This window comes from Buteo buteo, chromosome 15 (assembly GCF_964188355.1).
Source record: "Buteo buteo chromosome 15, bButBut1.hap1.1, whole genome shotgun sequence".
NCBI lineage: Eukaryota > Metazoa > Chordata > Aves > Accipitriformes > Accipitridae > Buteo > Buteo buteo.
In genome coordinates this window covers 4,413,656-4,432,322 of record NC_134185.1, presented here as the reverse complement: position 1 = coordinate 4,432,322, position 18,667 = coordinate 4,413,656, and the positions used below count along the sequence as shown (strand labels likewise).

Sequence of the window (18,667 nt, the reverse complement as noted above, 5' to 3'; positions counted from 1 at the left end):
GATAAAATGGAGCGCTTGGCAGACACATCAGAGGCTGGGTGCTGTGAAATGCAAACTGCTGGGAAATGTGTCATACTAGCAACTTTTTAAAAGCTGTACTGTTCCTCTGCTGGACAGACCCTAAATCCATATGCTTTATTTATGCCATGTCTCTTGTTTTCATGAAAGTTGCCAGAGATTTGTCAGAGGCATTGTAAAAAATGTGAATGGTAAAGTGGAGAAGAGTATTTAGGAAACAAGTAAAAACAAATTCTCAGTAATGGCATATGCTGCTTCTATTCCTTGACAGTTTTGTCCTTTTTAGATTTCTGAAGTGCCACCATCCCACTCCAGTTGATGATATTATGGACCCAAACATACCCTCAGCTTTTTTAAAAGCCTTCTGTATAAAAGGAGACCAGCTCATTCCTTAAACTCCCCTGTGCTTCTCTCTGAAACAGTGTGCTCTCTCCCACTGGGCTGTAGAGAATCCAGCTGCTGCTGTGAAATCATATTTCTCCCTGTTGTGTCTCATAAGCCTCCCGTTAGTTTCCATCAAGTATTTGATTTAATATCTGAAATGGTCTTCCCCTGACTGAGTCCATCTTGTACACTGATCTCTTAGTTTATTGCAATTCCATTAACTGCCAGACATCTCACTTGTCTACCAATAATTGTGTTGTGGGAAGATTATTTTCTCTGTAAAGATCTGAATATTTTGCTGAATTGTAGTAAGTTGGAAAAGTAAAAGTTATCCTTATTACAGAAATTGTCTTGGGTTCTGTTGGAAATTCATGGGGTTTGGATATATTTGCTCTATATTTAATAGAAAATATGCTTTAGATAGCTTAAGAACCAATAGAAATATTTTGTTTTGCAAAAAAATTGATCTAAGTTAGAGGACAGGATTTTGCAGGTACCTGCAATCCTACAATAAAGTCCTACAGTTTAGGTGCTTTTCATGTCGGAGATCCTTTGGTTGATTATACTTCTGATTCCAGCTTCAGATAGTAGTATTTTCTGTTTTGTCTGATGCCTATATTGTCTAATGAGTGAGGTCTGGTTATTACTCTTTTAGTGACTTTAATTAATTTCATCTAATTTAGGGAACAATTGGCCTGCAAGATGGTGACCCGTTGGTAAGAGAGTTTTCCTTTTTTTTTTTTTTTTCTTTTTTTCTTTTTTTCTTTTTTTTTTCTCTTTTAAAGTAATCTCAGACAACCATATTCAACCTATGTGGTAGTAACTATGTGGATGCTTTTCCAGTGTCCCAATGCTTGTCCACCTGGCCGCCCAGGACATGCTGGCTTAATGGGAATGAAGGTAAGAGAATCTGTTTGTTCAAGCATTCCTTACAGAGATACTGTCTCAAAGCGCTAGGGAGGGTAATTGCTAGCTTGACAGAAGGGCAGTTCATTGTTAATTTCAAAAAACATTGCATCAGTGTGGATGTTTAGGGTTATTTCAACTCTTGACTGCCAAAATAACCTCTTTTTGAAATCTCTCTTACTACTGCTGTAATCTTCATGGTAAAATTTATGTGTGGTCCTGAAAAGATTAGAGTATGTGAAGGATTGCTTCGTTCACTTTCTGCACCGTTTGTAGTCTGACTCCAGAAACTCTATTCTCCCAAATTCTTAGTCTTTTTTCCTTCTTTCTGTCTTTCTGGGAGACCTGTAACATACTAAATTGAAATGAACACTTTTTGAGTCTCATTTTAGCTAAGATTTTTTTTTTTTAATGTATTCTTTGCTGGTTTCTAGGAATACTGTTGGCCTGAGGAAATTGTTATGGGGTAACATAAGAAAAAATACTAACCTGTCTAGAAATACAGCCTTGTTAGATCCAGGAGCAGATCTTTTTGAACATGGTACTTAATATGTGGCGTTAACTGGATAGGTGAGGAAGCAGTGGTGAATGGGGATTGCAGAGGGAACAGCAAGATAGTTCTGAGGAGTCTGCATCTGTTTCGCAAAACTCAGTATTTTAATTTTGAATAATCTCTTAATTATTTATTTATTATGGTTTTCACATTTCTTTTAGGGACAGAAAGGTTCAAAAGGAGAGTCTGGTGAACCCGGAAAACAAGGTTATAAGGTAAAAAAGAAAAAAAAAAGGAGGAGAAACTGCTGTTGTTTTTAGCAAGCTAGTAGTAGTTTAGCCTCTTCATCAAAAACAGTATTATATTTTGTTAGAACTATTAATTGTTTTACCAGAATACATGAAGAGATACTACATATCATAATGCTCCAGAGTGACCAAAGGCATATCTCTATTCTTTATTGACTTGTACTTTGTATTTATTATGATACAGCAGTCATACTCCTCTTGCTTTTTATTTTGATCATTTGATTTAATTATAATTATTATGGAATTCATGGCAAAAATTGAAGTAAAATTTATTAATTGGAAAACTTCCAAACATTTAAATCAGAAGAATTCTGTGGATTTTCCAAGTAAATTGTTTTGTGGCACAGATGAGTAGTAGTAACAGGAAGAATGAGAGGGAAAAATATATTTGAGAGGGAAAGGACACAGTACTGTCTCAGTACAAGTTCATAGGCAAGGAAAGATTATAACTATAGTAAAGAGGCCAAGTCCGATTCAGCTTGAAGACTGAAATGTGAACTCTTTTAAGGTGTTTCATTTAAATTAACCTTGTTTAATATTGAAATATTTATAAGAAAAGTTCGGAAGATTTGCACAGCCTTGCTCCATGCTTCACTGTGGAGGAAAAGCATCAGAGAAAAGTTTTTTGAAAAAACCCTGCTCTCTATTCCTAAGCGTATTGAAAGGAATATTAATTTATTAGAAACAGCTTGCGTATTTTTTTCCTGGATGTTGAGCAGTTGTCTTATGCTCCAGAATCCCCTTTTGCAAATTAAATTGGCAGTAAGTACTGTCGTTCCATTAGCATGCACTACCATTGTATGAGAGAGGTTTGACCAGATAAGGCATTTTTCCATTTTAATTTTCAAAAGATTCTGAAGCGCAATGTGGTATTGTGATGCAGAGCTACTAGCATATCCAGTCTGTTCACATATATGGGTATACCTTCATTACACTTTTACTCTAAAAGAACAAGAAAACTAGAGAGATTAATGTCAAGAAACAAAGGAATGACAGATTAAGAATAAAATATCATTATTCTTCTTTCTACTGGCGTTGCTTTGAAATTACCCTTTTGACTAATAGTTGAATGGAATGTGAACCTAAATGAGTATCTGTCTACGTTCTGAGGAAGTAGTGTGACTTCATTTGGATTTCCTTCAAGCAGGACATGGTGACAGAAAACAATAAGTAGTAAATGTACCTCCTACGATAAGAGAGCAATATGCATCGTGTGGATTAGCTACAGATGTATTCCTTTTGCTTTCCCAGGGTGAAGAAGGGGACCAAGGACCCAGTGGTGAAGTGGGAGCTCAAGGCCCTCCAGTAAAGTATTTCCTCTTAAATAATGTTACCCATTTGCTTTATTATGTCATATCTTTTTTTCTTCTTTCTTATTGTAGGAAACCAGATATTATAAAATCTCCACACACCTTTCTCTTTATTCTGCCATATTGTCTGTGAGTGAAAGTAGAATTATTTAAGTCCCTCCAAAAAGCTACATTATCACTTGGCACAAAGCTCTAAATAGTTCTATGGAAAGGCTTATTTTAAAAAGTATTTCATGTCCTAAATTTTGTGTTTTGCTTAGATTGTGCAAGTAGTTGGGGTTTTTTTTGGTTTGGTGTTTTGTTTTTTTTTTCTCGGCCTTCTTTTCCATAATTTTGATAATGCTGACTTCATCCTTGCAAAGCTAGTGTTTGTTTAAAACATGGTTAACTGTGAAATTCAGGCTTAGGTAAGACTTGAGGATGAAGTAGCAGCCACTGAAGAACAGATTTTTATTTTTTTATTTTTTAAAATCTTTTTTTCTTAAGTTTTTTGCCTTTTTGCATGCCAAAGAAGCATCCTTCAATCACACCTATGATTTTTGTATTATTTTCTTGTCCTGCTTCACTTGACTTCTCTGTTCTGGCACATACCGCCTCAGCTTGTTTCCTTGTGAGGAGCTCTTCTTATGGTTACCACAGCTGAACAGGCAATAGGGAGAAGAATAAAGGGGTCATTCTAAGTAAGAGAAATAGGCATAGACATAACACATTTAATTTCTATAGTTTATATTCTGATGGAGTCTTACGCTTTTTTTTCCCCTGAGGTGTGAAACTATTTCTTTAATGCCATTGGTGTCCAGATGTGATATTATACAGGAGCTTACCTTGATGCACATGATATCCAAATCTGAAATTACAGAATTCTCTATGAACATAAAACAACATTTAACTTGGTTTGGTAAAGTTCTTCAGTCACTGTGAAATAACACAGTAGAATTAAAAACCAATTAGAGATTGAATTTCCTCCCCCCCCCCCCTTTTTTTTAAAATGCATTACTCATTTCACTTCACTGTTTAACCAGTTGATGACCTTACAAACAAGCTTTAAAAGAATTGTTTCTTATTAAAATGTAGGATTCATAATATGCAGAAAGTGATGTCAGATAGACAACGTATGGAAAAGGGGCTAGGCAATGTGTTAGAGGCACAGATGGAGGGGCTGTATACTCTGTTGTATTTTCTTGTATGTTTCTTACATAAATGAATGTAAGGCTCAGATCCATAGAAGGGATTAGGAATCTGGTCTCCACAGCAGCATCCAACAGTTTTATGTAATGCATTGACAAGAAGACTTGCATAAGATTGTCACCTCTGGGAGACGTGTTGCTTTTGATGGAAAGTAGTGGGTACCACAATGTGCCTACTTCCATCTCTCATCTTGGTGGGTCTCTCACTTGTTGGGCTGCTGTAGTCACTGTTGCATTATCGTCATTTTTCTCACCTTCGGGCTGACAAAGCTTTTTATGTTCTGTGCAAGATTCTATCTAACTTTGTTAGGAGCAAGTAAAAGGGCTACCCATCTAGAGCCTGGTCAAGGAGTAGGTTTGCCTATGCTGCGTTGAATTGCCTGTAGCTGTTTCATTAACACAGTTATAGTGCATTCTTCTTGTAACGCAGTTGTAGTGCATTCTTCTTGTTGCAGGACAAACATGTTATGACTGAGGCTTTGGTGTCTCTGCAGACATGTAATGTAGTTTCAGTCTCTCAGGAAGAGAAAAAATTAAAGCCAACTTTCCCATGAGACTGTATTTTGAAGCGAAGTGATGATAGTTATGATACATCCTGCTGCACTGGGATGTCTACACAGTCCAGCCTCTCGGGTGTAGCAGGCATATAAACCTGGCACTTGTATTCTCAAAAACCTTGCCCAATTTTGTCTGCCTCTAGGGTTCTGTAAAGTCTGATGGTATCTTTCTCCTGCACCTGTCCTATACCCCACTTAAGACAACTTAGCACTTTTGCAGATCTGGCTTTCATGTGTTCCTCTCACACAAGCTGCACAGGGAGAATGCTTCAACTCTGTGGTAATCAAGAAGAGAAATCAGTGTGATTTGCAGTCCTTAAGGCATATTTGTGGTTGTAGCATTCAAGTTAATAGTTTTGTTATTATTTTAAAAAGTCTTAAACTAGTAAAATATCAAATTACCATATAAATTAAATATTCTAATACAGATGTAGCTGGGTTTCTCCTTTTATACTATACTAAGAAAATAGTAAAATAAGCATAAAGAAAGCATGTAGAACTCTAAGTCTCCCATCTGAAAACTAGGACAGTTCTGATGAAAAGATTTAAGCATAATTTGAATATACTTTTCATTTTCAGGGCATTCTAGGTATCAGAGGTATAACAGGTATAATGGGACCTAAAGGTACCAAAGTGAGTATTAACGTTTCTTTCCATAAAATGGCCTGGATGAAAAAATGTACAACCCTGAATGTTTTTAAAGCTTATTTAAATTTCTTTTTTTTCCCCTGCATTTTCTCTCCCCACCAGCTGTATTGCTACAGCTACTCCTGGTTAGGAAGGAGGGAAGCTTGGTCCTTCTGATTAATGAAGTACACGTACTCTTCACACCTTTCCCTCTGGTCCTTGGATTTATAATAGTTTGGCATATGTGCAAGTACGTAGTTAGCAAGACAGCAAGTTTATAGCAGTCATAAACTATGGCATGTTTTATTTAAAGGTAAAATTTATTAAGTATTCCTTCCTGTGATTTGCATCTTCCTGAAGCCTTTTGCTTCCACTGTCCCAATTTTTGTCAGGATTTTTTATTGAGAGTTTGTTCTTTTTCCATTCTTTCTCTCTTGCATCTTTTGTGTCTTAAATTGCTGCCAGTGGGATTCATGTTTATATGGGCTCTGACTTTGCTGGGTAATTTTCCTACTGTTCATCAAAGTGTTTCTAACTTTTATTTCAAAACTGACTTACATTTCTATTCTTACGATCTTGCTAAATCTATATGGTAAAAGTTTCTGAAAGGAGTAAAATGTAGCAATCATGCCATTGTCTCCTTCTCCAGAAATGAAATCACAGAAACCTTATTCTATGATTGTCTATGTTCAGAAACAACATCAAATTTGTCCTGATTATAAATCTTCTCATGAGTGTTCCTTCCTAACCTCTCGGACACATTTGCTAAGCTGTTACTATCTTACTTTGCTTTTCTGACCTTCTTTGTATCTTTCAATTCTTCATAGTTATTTGCCTACATTTTTGTGCTGTTTTATTTATTTGAAATATTTACTACGTCTGTTTGACAAAGGAGTTCCTTATTCTTTGTAAATCTTTTTAGAAAACATTTTTTTTTCTATCCATTTAAAATTACTTACAGTGTAGTGATTACATCATTTCCTTGAAACATAGGTGATAAAAATAGCTGCACTGCACTTGATAATTTCTCTTCACATTTAGATGCTATTCTATTATGTGGTAAAGGATATAGTATTATTAAGGAAGACACACACAGTTTCTGAAGTAGCATGAAAAGGTCTACCTCCTTGCTGTCTGTTATGATTTTTTAGAGAATGAACTGAATGTCTTTTTTTGAATGACATTTTTCCATAATTAAAAAATATTAGCTTTCATAACTCCACAAAAAAACAAGGTATATTTAAAAAAAAAAAAAAAGTTTTCCAAGGTTCCTTCATGGGTTTCTTGTTTTGTTTTTTTTTTTCTTTTGTTTTGCTTCTTTTTTTTTTTAAATTAGAGCTTTAAAAAAACCTCAGCTGTAGAGGATTTGCAACTCCCAGCAAACCAGGAGGGACCATAAGTTGTTAGTGTTTCAGCACTTCATTTTAATGTCTTGTGTTATCTACTTGTTTTGTAGGGAGCTCGTGGGCTTGATGGTGAGCCTGGGCCCCAAGGTCTTCCTGGTGCACCTGTAAGTAGAGTGTGTGTTAGCCAAACACTTCCCAGGGTCTACCCAGTTAGATACTAAGTCCTGAAACTTTGTGGCTGTGAATCAGAAAAGCTGCTGATTAATCCAATTCTATTGATTCCCCACAGGTGAACAAATGATATGACAGTGATGTCAAGTCCAGAATCTCTTACTGTCCCCAAGGAATTATGGGGTAGATGAACACATTTTAGCCTCTTAGTATGTTATTGTTACCTCGTCATTCTGAGTGCTACTGTGCATTAGGGTGGCTTGGAATTTTTCAGGTTTTAAACTGGAAAATATTCATTCATTAGAACAAAACCTGTACAGGGCAGTTTGTGCCCTTTTGTTTGTGGTGGAGTTTTTTGGGGTTTTGTTTTATTTGGTGGTATTTTCTTTGTTTGTTTTTTTTAATTCTTACCCACTCCCTGCCCTCGCAGCTGGAATTTATGCTTGGAATAGCCAGTAACTGTATGGGTTGAAGAAGTGAGTGCAACATCCTTTGCTTAGACACTCCTGGATTCCTAAGGAAGGGATGGCTTCAACTGTGTTTTTTAAAATGTAGCTGTCAGCTGCAGTTTTAAGAAACTGCATTTTTAAATATAGTATGGGTTTAAGATGTCTGTTTTAACCAAGTATGAATTGTACTGTTGTTGATTTACTGGAGGTTTCAGATAATAAATACAAGTAAGTTTATTCTGGGTTTATTGCTAAAGTAATCTTTTGGTTTTTTTCCTGTAGGGGGATCAAGGACAGAGAGGTCCACTGGGAGAGGCAGGTCCGAAGGGTGAAAGAGTGAGTATAGACAAATTTCAACTCCTGTTGACTTGCGAATGTTGGTTACTTATATAAACATACAGCATAATTGGTACTCCTAAAGTAATGCATATCTGAATGAGTACGTGTTGACATTCTTTGCATCTGTCATTTTAATGTGTTTATTTTCATTTTTTAAAATTGTTATTATTTTTAGGGCCCTCAAGGTACAAGAGGAATAAATGGTCTCCCTGGGCCTAAAGGAGAGTCTGTATGTATATTTCATTTCTTCATTTGCTTCATGTCATGCTAATTTTTGTATCAGACTGCTTGGGTGAAATAACTTCAACACCACATTAATTTTGTTTTTTTTTCATTTTTTTTTTTCTTTCAAGGGCTTACCAGGAGTTGATGGCCGGGAAGGGATCCCTGGAATGCCTGGAGCAAAAGTAAGGCACAGTTGGCATATATCTGAGCTTTGGTAGTGCCCTAGATTTGTTCACTCATTTGTGGCTTTTTATTGTGCTGCTGCCTGTGGCTTCATGTGCATCATTAAGGTAATTGAATGAACTTTCCCATGCTACAGATCCAAAAGTACTCCAGCTCTGTGTTCCAGAAATAAAATTTTCCATTTTGTTTGATTTGCATAAATTACAACTTAAAATGTTTTTCAGGGTGAACCAGGAAAACCTGGAGCTCCAGGTGATGCAGGGCTTCAGGGACTGCCAGTAAGTATCTGGTATTTTACCTTTGAAGGTTAGGCTCAGTTCAAACCACAGAAAGGCCATATATAGGTTAGTTTGTTGTTGGTGTTGGATTAATTTAAGTGAAAACCTAAGCAGAAGGCCCAGGAAGACTACGAGTAACACAAGGGGAAATTCTGCTGTGTGTATCCAAAACTTTTGCACAAAAGCCTAAATCTCCTCATGGTACTGTAGTGAGGACCTTGGTCTTACAAAACATTTGTGGCCAGTATGTAATTCTTTTAGGGTTTCTTATATCTGAGATTCTGTGGATATTATGGTGTGACCCCACAATTGGAGCTGGTCTCATTGTATTGACTAGGGCCAAACCTATTCCCAGGGTGAGCTGGAAGAGCCAACCTGCTAGTCTAACATACCTTAGATGAACAATCATCTCCTTTTGATATTCTGCTGGCTCAGAACATCTGGAATGCATCACGCTTATACTTCTTTCTGCGGGGCAGGGAGGGAGTTTTCTAGTGTATCCCCTGGGGTGAAGTTACAGGGAATCAGTAGTGCTTTATGGACTTTTTTAGAAGGTAATCCTCGCGTATTAACTGAGTAAGTTTGAAAATGTGCCAACTGTCAAAAGCTTAAATAGAAACTTCTTTGAAATACTATGCTATAGGAGTAATTGCTGTGAGGATATAGTGAAGGAGCTGTATTAAAACAGAAGCGGAAGTAAATTTGTAATACGAAGTGAGCTCTTAAGCTTGGAAGAAAATTTGGTAAAAGCATGCTATGAGGTGTTGCACAGAAGTGAGGAGGGGATGAAATGTATACAAAAAATATCTCTTAAACTCTCTACCTCCAGTCTTGAGAATCTGTTTCTAGTCTAAGCCAGAAAAAGCCACAACTCCTCACTTTTCCATGCTCCTTTGCCAATTTATGAAGCAGGGATAATACTCCTTATCTGTTACTTTGTAAATAGAAAGAATTCAAGCTTGGTCTGTTATTGGATAAAAGTGCTTCAATATCAAGTAAAAGGACTAGAAATACTTTAACATGAGAAAGATGTTTTTTAACACCATTTCCAATCCCCTTAACAGGAAATAAACACTGCAAATGTTGTTTCTTTCAGGGTTTACCAGGCTCTCCAGGTGTGAAGGGCATTCCTGGCCCAAAGGTAAATCATCCTGACTATTGACTTTCTTACAATACTGTATTTGTGCTTATCAAGTTCTAAAGTATTCAGTGGAATTATATTGACTTTTCCTTCTGGTAAGAGACAAGCCTTTGGCTGAAAGAATTAAATATATTCTTTTATCAACTCTAATCCTGTGCTTTTTCATGATTCTTTTTCTACATTATGTGGTTTTCATGATTCTAGGCATTAAATGATACTTAAAAAAGGCCATTTCCTTTTAAATATGTGGAAGTCATTGCTAGAGGAGGCATGTGACATGGGTACCTCAGTACAGTTTGAAATGAGGGATCCCATAATAAGGATAATATTTATAGCTGCCGTAAGTTGGTTGAATCACAGAGATTGTCATCTCTATTTACATACTACCCAATTGCAGCATCTATTCCAATTAAGTTTAAAAAAGTATTGTATGGTTGACACTATGGAATGGTTCAGACAATAATGTTTGAGTTTAGTTTTAAATAATTGAAAAAGAAAACTAGGTTGAGACATGAATTTCTTCTGAAATTACATGGAATGATATTATCCTTCTGTGATTTGAGAACAGCAATCAAGTCTATTTGGGATTTGTCCGTATGTAAACAACAAAAGAACTGAAACCTGGCTTTTGAAAAATTGAATAGGAGGAGTTAGGTGAAAGTTAAACAAAAACCAAAATAAAGGTGGAAGTTAAAAATGAATACAGGCTGATTTTTTTGTAGACCTTTTTGATTTCCTTATTTTTTATTTTAAAATGGAACAGTATACTATTGGCTTGGCTAATATTTTTCATCTTTTGTCCAACAGGGTAATAGAGGTCCCCCTGGGGTGCCAGGTTTGATGGGAAATTCTGGTAAACCGGTAAGATCATTAATCTTTTTTCAAAAGATCAAGAAAAATTAAGTTTTGCATTGTGCAAAAAATCACTTTTCAAATTTGTTGCATTCTTCCTATCCCCAAAACAGGGTGAACAGGGACCAGAGGGAGAAGCAGGTCCAACAGGACCCCGAGGACCACCAGTAAGTATTGAATAAATTTCTTACTGAGCATATGTAATATTGCAGTGTCTCAAGTTATGGTTGCTGAAGCTAACAATGAGGTAAAAATATTATTCAGCTCAAGTACTAATTTTTAAGGTAAATACTAGGTGTTCTTTAACCCCCTTCTGTACCAGGTGGATGTGCATCATCACATAGAGAAATCCAGAAGCACATATGACTGTTTCTGGCTTTGGTGATAAATTAAATTTTAAACCTTTGTTTGTATTCTTCTGGTCTTTGTTTTTTAATATGCTGAGTCAAAGCCCAAACAGAGGCAATGAGGGTGGTTTGTGACAAAAAGCTGGAACCAAACTCCTGTAGCTATAGTGATGTGAAGTATAGCATTTATCTCTACTTGGAAACACTGATATTGTAGTTTCTTTCACTGGAGATTTTCCTTAACACTGGAAAGATTTGGAAGACTGGAAAAATTATTGCTGGGTAGGTAGCTCGCTGCAGGAAATAAATGTGCTAAGGAAAATGAACTGATGGCATTTGCTAAGGCTCAGTGTTGAAGACAAAGGACAACTGTTCCTGAGGCATGCTTGGGGTACTAGAGAGTCTGCTGGGTACAGATTTCTGATTCCCTCTAGAGTGGACCTGGCATGGATTGAAGTTACATAAGGCTGATCTAATTTCCCTTTGCTGTTAATCCTTCTGTGAGGGATGAGAGGGTCAGTGATTTGAAGAAAATTGTCATATACCAAAATTCAGTCTGACGGCATTGACAAGGCTCCAGGCTCTGTAACCAATTGCTTTTGCAAGCTTCTCTCTTGCCACTGATATCCTAGGGATACTTTCCTGGAATTTTCTGAGCTTTTGCTATCATACAGTGACATAACAGTGTTACTTATGGAGTTGTAGGGTTATCCTCATACAGGGCTTAGAGAGTTACAGATAGGGATATATTTGTAGGGGTATTTCACGGGTCAGGAATATCTTCTCTGAATTAACTTACACAGCAGCAGTCAGCCAAGTAGCAGATTTCATTTTCTTCTGTTTTCTTCTGTGGTTTGCGTTATCATGTGCTAGATGCATTAATTCATGACATCATATTTATTTTAGACTGACTCTTTGTATGAGTGCTGTGTCCACAGCTGCCTATGAATGATACATTAAGGGGATTATATGAGCATACACTTACTAGGATGGAATACAGGTATCATCTTCAGCCTCCCATATATCCAATTTATAAACATTTTTGTTGTTGTTGTTTGTGTTTAAAAGTGTTGGGTGCACTAGAAAAAGTTTTCAGCCCTGTTCTTGAGCTGATATTTTGTATACTTGTAACAGGAATAAGAATTATAATTGAATCAGACCAGAGTAATTGCCCACTCTGATAATGCACTGTAATCTGCTAAACTATGCTTTTAATCCTCTCAATGTGAACATGAATTTACAAAATCAGCAGTCCATAGAACAGGAGTTGACATGCAAGGTTAATTATTAATAACCCTGTAGTTGGACAGAAATACTTAATGCAGATTAAATACAATGGTTTTTCTGTTTATCACTCTAGAGACCAGCAAGACATCTGGATATCTTGCCTTTATTTTCTCTTTCTTTACAAAGTCCACTCATTTTGGAAAACGTGAACATTAGAACAAAAGCATAGAAAGAAAAAATTTTGGTGTAAACAAAATGGAGAAAGGAAGTAAATTATTGATAAAAAAGTAAGTTTGCATGTAGAACATTAAACAGTAATCTACTTCTCATCTATAGTTCCTTGAAAGCTATAAAGAGCCTTGAATAACAACTATGTTTAGCTTCCTTCTGCTCAAGACTACAGGCAGCATATGACTGGAATGGCTTTCTGTTTTCTTTTTGGGAGCACGGGAAAAAACATTGCTTCTACACAAAAAACTGGAATGATCAGGATTTTTTGTTCAGGAAGGACACGGGGTTGGGTTATTGAACCTCAGGGAGCTTTGGTCCAAGTTGAGTTTGTGTTTATTTTCAGGGCAGAATAAAGAGGTTTTTTTCTCTTTCTTCTGCAGCATGTACATGTACTAGATATATTTGAGCCTCTGCTTTTAGGACTCTGCCCCTACATTTCAAAAAAAAAAACCAACTTCCAGTTAAATATTTCTACGTGCTGTGATTTCAAACTTCTAAAACTAGAAATTTTGAAAATAAGTTGAGAAAAGCTTTTATAATTGCTCTAAAGAGGATTTGTGTTGTGAATATTTTTGTATTTTTTTCAGATTTTGAAATTTTCTCACAACTTTAATATATTTGATAGTTTTTGACCAAAGTTTTATAACCAAACACTTTCAAAGCCTGAGGATTTTATGGTTGCTATTCAGGTATTTTTCTTGTCCTTTTCCGTCCTATTTTGAATTATCCTCTTTAGCACTCACCTCAGTTCTTTTCTTTCTCCTTTACCCTTTGTTCCATTTCACTCTTGGTATAGAAGACTCAGTAGAAGTCAAGAGGGGCTGGGCTTCTTCCTTGGAGTTGGAAAAATCCTTGATGTCTGCAGAACTCGGAGAACTTCAGTCCCTTAATTTGTTGCTGCATGGCAGCAGCCACATGAGAGATCCTCTTCACTTTCCCATTTCACTTACCCCTGTTCTTCACATCACTACTGGGGAAAGACAGCATGGCTAGCAGCCCCAGGAGGGCCAGAACTGTAGAGGAAGGGACCTCCAGTGAAGGTTTGTGGGGGGATAACAAGGCTGACTCTGCTGATATGGCCAGCAGGCTGGTATCTGCGCTAGGGAAAACCAACATGCCTACATTTGTGTTACATTAAAAAATTGCCTTACTTTTCAGCTTTAGCTATTTGCAAAAGACATCTTTTTGAGAGAGAATCTTCACTTCAACTAGTGTGTAGTTTTTTGAGGAGTTACACAATGGAGCTTTACTAATCAATCATCAGTGACTCTGTGGGACAAATTAATACTTCTATCCTGGTTACCAAATAGCCTATAGTATCCTCTGGCATAAACCATTTTATTCTAATGTTATTTTCATTATTAAACAAGTTTTAGAATGAAATTGGAACAGTATTGTTACTAAGGACCAGATTCAAATTTGGGCCTTTTGCAAGTCTGTAAACATCTACAGTTTCACAGGGAAGATACTAAATGGTTAAAAACAAGATAACTGGCTCTAATTAAAAATAGGCAAACTCATGTGTTGGGAGACTTTTACCTCACTGCTGACAAATATCCCTAGGAGAAAATTATTTCAAAAATACCATTTCAGTCTATCATTGCTTTTCCTTAGGAAAAAAAAAGTTTTGTTTATTTTGTTTACTATTCCATCTGTTCAGTAAAACAGAAAAACAACTGGAGCAACATGGAAATTTTGTCTTTTGTTTCTAAATCAAACATATTCTCCATTCCATTCTAATTGTTTTGTTGGTTAACCTTATGTTTGCTTCATGTTATGCTAGCCAATCCAAGTAATTACCAAACTCATTTGTGATTTAAACCTTTGTAAGCCAGTCATCATGGCAGGTGGCCCAAAGGAAGCAATTCTCAAACAGCAGTGTCATTCCTAATCAGTGGAATTTAGCCATGCTCCCTAAGCTGCTTAACCATTTTCTTTCATATTTGCTGAGATTTAGTAAGATTTAATTTTTCATATTGTGTCTGCAGAAAATACTGACCCCTGCTCCTGCTTTTTTTCATCCCTGTCTTTCTTCAGCTATTTAACCTTTAAATTGCTAGCATTTGGAGAACACATATCCCATCCTGTGGTTTTGCAGTGAAAAGAGAGTTTGGAACATTTAAGTAACCATTTAACTTAAAGTTCAATACTTGCCTAGCAAATTGAGCAAACTCATTGTGTATGCAGGCCAGCATATATATGTTGTTAAGAATTTAGGATGCAATATGTGTTTTCCTAACATTAGCAGCAGACGTTAAGTATCGAGTTGCCTAAGATTTGATACCATAGCCCCCTCTGAGAGATTTCTGAGGGGCCCTGGTTGGTTGGGCTGACTTGCGCTCTGGAGGTGCTTTTGTCTCTCTGATCATTATAAAGAGGGAGCCTGGAGAGTACCTTGGGTTTGGTACTAAAATGTCAGCCTAAAGTTAGATGAGAATACTGTTTTCAGCATCTTAAATTTTATTTTCAGCTAAATAATTTTCTGAGTCTTTAAAGATTTTTTTGTCTTACCTACCCTGAAATGTATCTTTGGTTACCCTAACAATTATAACTAAAATCTAGCTTTTCTATCATATGCTTTTTACATGACTCCAACTGAAATAATGGGTCATTTTCTGTGGTTGGTAATGATGTAGTGGTATTGGTAGCATGGTAGGATGAAATGTCCTTGCCTCAGTTTATAAGATATGTTTAGGTATTAGTGGACATGTGGAACACCTCTGAAATTATATATAGAAAACAAGTTGCGTGTTGTAGTTTACATTTAAGATACAGCTTTAAATACAGGGTTAGCATTGCACAGTCTATAGCTGAGTCAAAAGAACAAAGTCTATTTCCATCCTGCCAGGTACACTTTTTATCCAGTAAACCTAAGCCTCTACATGGATGTGACTAAACTTTCTGTCCTTGCACAGTTCTGCAGCATGGTTTGTACAGGGTAGCACTTTGTCCCTCACAGACTACATATCCCAGCCAAACCTGATTAGTATTTCCAAGCCTCTTCAGTTCTCATACTACCCACCCCTGTCTTTCCAAACTGCGTGGTCAGATTCCTGTCTGCTCCCTCACTCTTTACCCCTCCACCTTCAACAACAGCTTCCTTTGACTTTTGGGCATGCTAGACCTGTGGATGTCAGCAGATATCCCAATGTTGGCTTCTAAGCAGTGTAGACACTAACGTGGGTAAAAAATGGACTTGTTATGGAGTTAGTGTACTAAAGCTGTCCCAGACTTCAGTTAACACTACAGATGCATCCAGTATGAAAGGTCTCTGTCCTTTATACTTGGCCACAGTATCACCCTTGAAGAGAATGGCAGCTATTGGGCTGCTGCTTGTGCCCAAAGCATGACACAGTTAGGAGGAAGGTACATTTCATGCTACAACTATCTCTTATCGCTACCCTAAGCAGTGAAATTTCATTATTACCCTGAGAAAGGTGCAAAGGTGGATTTAAAATCTCAGAGAAAGTTTGCTGTATATTTACTCTTCTAGCAAGTAATAGTTTATATTTCTGGATGCTTTTTAGTACTGTACTGAAGGTCAGGAATCCTGTTGATGCTTCCATGGATAAATCCTTGAACTTAAATTACTAATTCCTCTGAGATTTTGGATGAAAAAAAATTATGATAAGTTAAAGTCTCGCAAGCATATAATTGATAAATGGGTTACATTTTGCAAAAGACTTTGCAATACTAATTTTAAAAAAGTTCATTCCAAAATGTACTTTGTTTATTCTTTTTTATTCTGCAGGTTTATTTCTATATAGCACTGCTATTGAATATACTAAAATTGGTATGACATATATTATAAAACCAAAATTCTTTAGAGGAGAGGTTTTTTTACAGTATACACTGTGAATTACCTGTCAAGAGATTCTAATTAGTGTTTTGATTATGCGGGCAACTAAGTGAGATGCAAATTACCTGGGACGTAGTCTCATTCTTATTATTGTTCCACTTAATTGATGAACAGGAAATCAATAAACCAGTGAACTAAACTGTTTTAGCATGAGAATGCATTCTGTAACTGCTTGTGGGAATTCTACAAAAGAATCAAGTCTTCAGCATTTCAGTGATGATGAAAACCGTCCCAGACAACCTAAAGGAAGGTCTACTGTAAATCCTGTTACGTCCCCTTACATATGTTACATTCAAAGGGTAAATATAAATCTAACAGAACTGTGAGAGAGACATTAAATCTTCATTTAAATGTATTGAGTTGTCCAGCAATCCTGCCTTGGAACAAAGGGAAGGTAGATTTTGTTGTAACCACAGTCTAGCACATCAGCTGTGGAAGGGCTGCATCCTGGTATTGTTCAGTACTGCGGTGCTGTACTACCATTTCACACCCTACCATTTCACATGTGCCTTGCTGTCTTTTGGGAAAATGACCCTATCCTCAGCAGTACTCGCATGCTAAGCAATAGTATACTTAACAGAAATCAATTATCTATACTGTTAAATTATTGGCGCAGTCCTGGACATGCTTTTGGTCCACACTGTCCAACATCATTGACTGCAACAATCTCTAGACAGTGGTCAAGTTTTGGAATACTTCAGGGGCCATTTGCAGTAACAGTCTGTGTGCTGCCTCCTTTCATTGTAGACCAGGAAAATTTACCATCACGGGTGCAAGCCAGTCTGTCCCAACTCACTCTGAACTAGAGTAGCTACTTACACTTTTCAACCATTCCACTTCTAGGAAAAGTAGGAATTTTGAAGTGTGTCAAGTGCATAAAACATACAGATTCTGGTCTTTTTTTGTTAAACCCAGTGCAGGATGCCCATTGATTTGTGAGTGGCCAGCAACTGTGGACTGTGTTATATATAGGGCTGGTGTGTAAGAAAGGTAGGCTGAGGACATGGCCAAACCACCTTCTCTTCTGATTATTGCCTAGGAGTAGCATAGAGGAATGTTTCATCTGACCAAGTACAGATGTCAGCACTTGAACCAGTTATTACAGAAACCCTTTTATAGGCTGTGGGGAAAACATAGATGCTTCTAGGACATGACTTGTGATGTATTTTAAATGTTTACATGAGGACATTTCAAGATGCCTTTTTTCCTTCATCCCCTATGAAGGGAACCAGAAGTAGTTAGCTCAATGTAAATCCTCTCTCAGGGCCATTTCAGTCAGGTATAACTTGGAGGAAGCTTTACAGTCTTTTAGGTTATGCCATGGGCCAACGGGATCCCTGATTGTTCTTTGAGTTACATTTCCTCTCTTACTAGCTAAAACAACACTCCTGCAGATCTTGCAGTGGTGGCCCTTAGTCTGAAGTAATATGTCCTTACAGACATAAGGTCAATGTTTATGGGAAATACTACCCTTTTGTATTCCAGTCTTCTGTATACTAACCTTTTTTACCACCTTAGAAAAGCATTGGTGTTTGAAATAGTGCCTGTAGTGTATATGTGACAAAAGATTTTTTTGCATTTAAAATAAAATGATAGATTTTTCTTGCATTCTTTATGACCAGCAGAACCTTTGATGTGCTTAAGAGGTTTATTATATGATTTTAACTCTAGGGAAGGTGACATTACTTTTGTTTTATAGCTGTATAACAATCAGACATGAATGTTATGACATATATGAGGAGATGAGTTTCTAATACTGATCATAATTTTAATCCTTCTCTTTCCTGCATCAGAAATGTAGTAGTATTACAGGTCAGAGATGTAGTACAGAATTATGTGCTTAAGGAACAGATTTTCAAAAAGGTTAATGCATCTTCTGGGTTGTAAAATGAAGGTGATTTGGGGGGGGGCTTTTTTCTTTTTTTTTTTCTTTTTTTATACATAAAAAAGCTTCTGGAAATTATACAGAGTGCTTTAAAAGGATAGTGGTTTTAACACTATGTTGAAGGAAATGAATGGAAAGTCTTTTCATGTTTGGTTCTCTGATCTCTCCAGGATGTCTAATTATTTCTTGAATTGTAGAGTTAGTTTTCCTAAGCTTGTGTGAGAAGTTGTCATTGCATTTTTGACCTGGCATAAAAGGCCATGTCTGCCATCTCCTTTTATTGTTCAGTATGTCACAATATTTCACAATATTTTTCTTATTATGAAGAAAATATCTATATGTAA

The 18,667-nt window shown here is 36.6% G+C and overlaps 1 protein-coding gene across 2 annotated transcripts in view; it reads left to right on the top strand.

Moving 5' to 3' along the window:
- Window positions 1-18,667, top strand: part of COL9A1 (collagen type IX alpha 1 chain) — a 69,694-nt gene that overhangs the window by 32,545 nt on the left and 18,482 nt on the right. For both annotated transcript variants that reach the window (XM_075046429.1, XM_075046430.1), the window contains 13 exons: window positions 1,086-1,118; window positions 1,246-1,302; window positions 2,023-2,076; window positions 3,361-3,414; window positions 5,743-5,796; window positions 7,247-7,300; window positions 8,039-8,092; window positions 8,271-8,324; window positions 8,449-8,502; window positions 8,728-8,781; window positions 9,878-9,922; window positions 10,730-10,783; window positions 10,888-10,941. In XM_075046429.1, the coding sequence (XP_074902530.1) occupies window positions 1,086-1,118; window positions 1,246-1,302; window positions 2,023-2,076; window positions 3,361-3,414; window positions 5,743-5,796; window positions 7,247-7,300; window positions 8,039-8,092; window positions 8,271-8,324; window positions 8,449-8,502; window positions 8,728-8,781; window positions 9,878-9,922; window positions 10,730-10,783; window positions 10,888-10,941 (675 nt within the window). The remainder of the gene's footprint in view (window positions 1-1,085; window positions 1,119-1,245; window positions 1,303-2,022; window positions 2,077-3,360; window positions 3,415-5,742; window positions 5,797-7,246; window positions 7,301-8,038; window positions 8,093-8,270; window positions 8,325-8,448; window positions 8,503-8,727; window positions 8,782-9,877; window positions 9,923-10,729; window positions 10,784-10,887; window positions 10,942-18,667) is intronic.